The 4,063-nt window shown below is 55.0% G+C and overlaps 1 protein-coding gene across 1 annotated transcript in view; it reads left to right on the top strand.

The window, feature by feature from the left end:
- ACTR1B (actin related protein 1B) overlaps nucleotides 1-2,852 on the top strand; it is a 9,671-nt gene extending 6,819 nt beyond the window's left edge. Inside the window, exons 9-12 of the mRNA XM_006166577.3 lie at nucleotides 610-624; nucleotides 1,302-1,406; nucleotides 1,630-1,670; nucleotides 1,857-2,852. Of these exons, the coding sequence (XP_006166639.1) occupies nucleotides 610-624; nucleotides 1,302-1,406; nucleotides 1,630-1,670; nucleotides 1,857-1,959 (264 nt within the window). The 3' untranslated portion in view covers nucleotides 1,960-2,852. The remainder of the gene's footprint in view (nucleotides 1-609; nucleotides 625-1,301; nucleotides 1,407-1,629; nucleotides 1,671-1,856) is intronic.
- Nucleotides 2,853-4,063: the final 1,211 nt, after the last annotated feature.

Raw genomic sequence — 4,063 nt, 5'->3', positions numbered from 1 at the left:
CTCTTCAAAGTTATGGTGGTTAGGAAGTCCGTGGTGGTTAGACTACACCCCCTCCCCAAAGGCTGGGGCACAGCTGTTTTCTATGTTTGCCATAGGGCATGTGTGCCCACCAGAGAGAGAGGGGGAAAGTGAGAAAGCAAACCGCCGGGTCTAGGACTCGAACCATGGTTGAGTGTGTGGGAATCCATCACATCACCTCCTGGCCCTAAGCGTGTTTGTTTGTTTGTTTGTTTGTTTTTTAAAGATTAAGACTTAAAATTAAATCTGTCAATCTTTGTGAAAAGATAAGTTTAGGGGCCAGCAGATGGTGAGATGGTTACATCACTGGACTCCCACATGGCTGATCACAGTTTGAGTCCCGGACCTGGCAACTTGAAACTCACGCTGGGTGCATTTGTGTGCATGCCCCAAATCCCGAGAGGACAATGGAGGAGAAGAGATTGTGGCCATTACCCCCTTGGGTTGATTTCTTGTTTTCTGTCTCTCTTTGTCTCTCTGTCTCTCCAGTGAGCACATGTACCCTATAGCAAAAATCTCTCTTAAAAAAAAAAGAAAAAAAGATGGGACCAGCAGTTAGCATAATGGCTATGTCGCTGAACTCCCATGTAGTTGACCGCAGTTCAAGCCCCGGACCTGGTGGCTTAAACTCATGCTGGGAGCATGTGCATGCGTGCCCAACGTCCCGAGAGGAGAATGGAGGAGAGGGGATTGCGGCGTGACCATCCCCCCTGGGGGGTGATTTCTCACTTTCTGTCTCTCTGTCTCTTTCTTTCTGGCAAGCACACACGCCCTATAGCAAAAACCTTTCCAAAAAAAAAAAAAAGAAAAGATGAGAAGCCTCTAGGAGGTATAAAATTTATGGGGCTGGCCCCTGCACAGTGGTTAGGAAGCCAGTTCCTATCTGGCTGACCAGGGTTAGGTCCTACCTTCTTCAGCCTGAACGTCACCCATGTGCCCAAGATCCTGACGGAGTGGAGAATTGGAGGAACAAGGATTGGGATGTGCCAAGCCCCAGTGGGGGAGGCTTTCTCTCTCTCTCTCTTTCTCTCTTGTGCATGCATATACCTTCTGGCATTTAAAAAAAAAAAGTTTAAAATAAATGAGCAAAGTGTGCCCTGAGGAGCACAGAGGTTCAGGCAGGCCGTGTGGCTTCTTCTCTGAGGGGCTGGGCCCACCTGCATCCATGGGTCTGTATCCCGTGGGGTGGCTTGCCCCTACCCTTCATCCGGGATGGACCTGCTGAAAGGGGAGCAGCAGTAGCTGGGGACCTCCCAAGGCTGATACGGGGGAGCTAGTGGTAGGAGCCGGACGTGGACCCCAGGCTCAGCCGGCTTGTACTTGCAGGCTTTGGTGACCGATTACTGAGTGAGGTGAAGAAGCTTGCCCCAAAGGATGTCAAAATCAAGGTGCGTATGGAGAGTCCTCGTGGGTGTTTGGGTCCAGGCCACCTTGTCTGGGGAGGACGGGCACGTGCCACCTGCAGGCACCTCTCACCTCCACATCCATCCAGTCCCACTCCTCCCAGCTGATGCCCTTGTGTGGCCTCGGGCCCTGAGGGAGATGCCCCCAAGGCCGGGAGGGTGGCTGCTGTGGAGACCAGGCAGTGACATGGCTGCTTGCTCTTTCCAGATCTCAGCCCCGCAGGAACGGCTGTACTCCACATGGATCGGGTGAGGCGGGGCTCAAGGGGAGGGCCCCGGGAGGAGACCATTTTGCCCCGGACTCTGCTCCCTGGGTTGTCCAGGCAGTGGAGGTGGGTGGATTTCTCTCCCAGGTAGAGAAATGGATCTCAGCGCCGAGGGAGGGCAGTTGACAGTTCACAGGTCCAGAAGGACCCTATCCCTCCATCCTCACAGGGGCTCCATCTTGGCCTCGCTGGATACTTTTAAGAAGATGTGGGTATCCAAAAAGGAGTATGAAGAGGATGGTGCCCGTGCTATTCATCGCAAAACCTTCTAGTGCCCTGGGAGCGTGGAGCGTGTTGGGCGAGCAGGAGGAAGGGAGCCCAGAGCCCTTTTTGGTCCTTTTTGGTCTGGGCTCACATACTAGGCTTAGGGTCCCCTGCATGCCCTGAACCCCAGGTGGGTGGTACAGCAGTGCTCCCCTGCAGCCCTCCCCGCCACACACACACACACATACACACACACACACACAGGAACATTGAGCTGCATGGATGGGAGTCTTGAGCCAGAGCACAGGAATTGAGGGGCCCAGCATTGGGTTGTCTGGGCGTCCTCTTAGCAGGGCCAAAGCCTGTGGTTCCTTGCTCTGACTCCCCCAGGGCCAGAGTGCCGGGGTGCCTGTGTAAGTAGCCTTGAGCAGGGCGAGGGTGGCCAGCAGCTCCTGCCAGTGCGTCATTGCGTCTCACGCCACCGCCTCTCCGCAACCCAGCAGGACAGCTGGGCCCTCTGCACTCTGCCCTCATCTTCCTGGGCAGATCACTGGTGCAGGGCTGAGTACCAGGCTGGCTTCCACCCCAGGGAGAGAGGGTGACCCAGGTGGCCCTTCAGAGCCAGGACCCGGTACACAGTGGGGACAGTGTCACACTCTCCCTTCAAAGCACTTCATTGACTTGCTGCTCCCCCCTCTTACCCCCAGCACCCTGAAGGGAAAGGCTTAATGGTCTTCACTTGTTGGGGGAAGCCAGTTAATCAGGACTCTGACCTGGGGGCGTTGTTTCCTTCTCTCATCTCCCCAAGGGAGGAGGTCTTTGCGTTTCCCTGTGGCCAGGGTCCCACCTCCCTCTCCCAGATATGTACAATAATTTAACACAGTTGCCTGAAAGAAAACTTTTTGTAAATCATTATAGTAATAATTATGGACAAGGCCCAGTGTGTGGCTCTGTTTTCTCATGGTTCTTTGTGCTGCTGTTTGCTCATCCATCCCTGGGGACTTTCCGAGAAGGGACCCGAGAGAAGGCAGCGTGGCACTGGCTCTAGCTGAGCTGCATGAGGGTGTCTGGTTGGCAGGGCAGCAGGGCGCCAGAGGTCCCCAGAGGCCCAGCTCTCAGTCCATCAGGGGAAGCAGAGAAAAGGCTGTCCTCATCGCCTTGTTCCTGGACAGCTGTACCCGCGTCATCCCCCGTCCGGGCACCTCTGTGCCTGCTTGGACAGGACGGAGGCTGGCCCACACTAGCAGGGGTGCACACTCGTCAGCTTGGATGAGGGATGGAGAGGGAGGCAGAGAGGCTGTGAGGTGAGGCCAAGAAGCACTGAGGAAAGACGGAAGGGCGGTGGAAGCAGAGGGGGAGAGAGCTGGGTCTGGGGGGTCTGCTCTAACCTTGATCGAGGGTTGGAGCACACATAGCGAGTCAGGAGGAGTGCCATGTGTTTGAGGCCAACGACACAAGAAGGGACTTCAAAAGGAGCATGGGAAAATAAAATTAAATTATAAGTTTGCTTTGGCGTAAAAATAATTTGAAATCCATGGAGGGCCAGCGTGGTGTGGTGGGTAAGGCACCCGACTCACACAAGGCTGGCCACGGTTCTGGTCCCGGATGCCGTGGCTTGAGAATCACTTTGGGCGAGTGCATGTGCATGCCCAAAACTCGAGAGCAGAGTGGAAGAGAAGGGATCATGCATGGCCATCCCCTCTGGGGCCAATTTCTCACTTTCCCTCTCTCTATCTCTTTCTGGTGAGCATAAGCACCATTGGTAAAAACATTTTTAAAAATTTAAATCCACGTGTATTACTCATAATATGCTTTTTCCATAAACATTTTGAAGCTCTCTTCTGGCCTTGCCCCAAGAAGCGTCCAGGTCAGGGAGGAAGGCAGACAGGCCATGTCAGCACAGAGGCGTGGGGGCCAAGAGAATGACAGCTAATCCATCAGGTGGGGCAGGCAAGTGCGAGCCCTGGAGGGTTAGCCACGCAGGGAGAGGTGCTCCTATAGAGGTGAGAGGGGGCGGGGGCAGGGGGTAGGAGAAGGGGGAACCTGATGGTGGATCAGCGGGAGGTCATAGAGCAAAACAAACCAAAAAGGCAGGTTGGGTAGACAAGTGGAGGGCCCTGAGTGGGTTGTGGCTGGGTCCCGTGGCAGGGAGGCGCCCCTGGAGGGAGGAGA

This window comes from Tupaia chinensis, unplaced genomic scaffold, assembly GCF_000334495.1.
Source record: "Tupaia chinensis unplaced genomic scaffold, TupChi_1.0 Scaffold144276_1, whole genome shotgun sequence".
Classification (NCBI taxonomy): Eukaryota; Metazoa; Chordata; class Mammalia; order Scandentia; family Tupaiidae; genus Tupaia; species Tupaia belangeri.
This window is presented reverse-complemented; position numbering and strand designations above follow the sequence as displayed.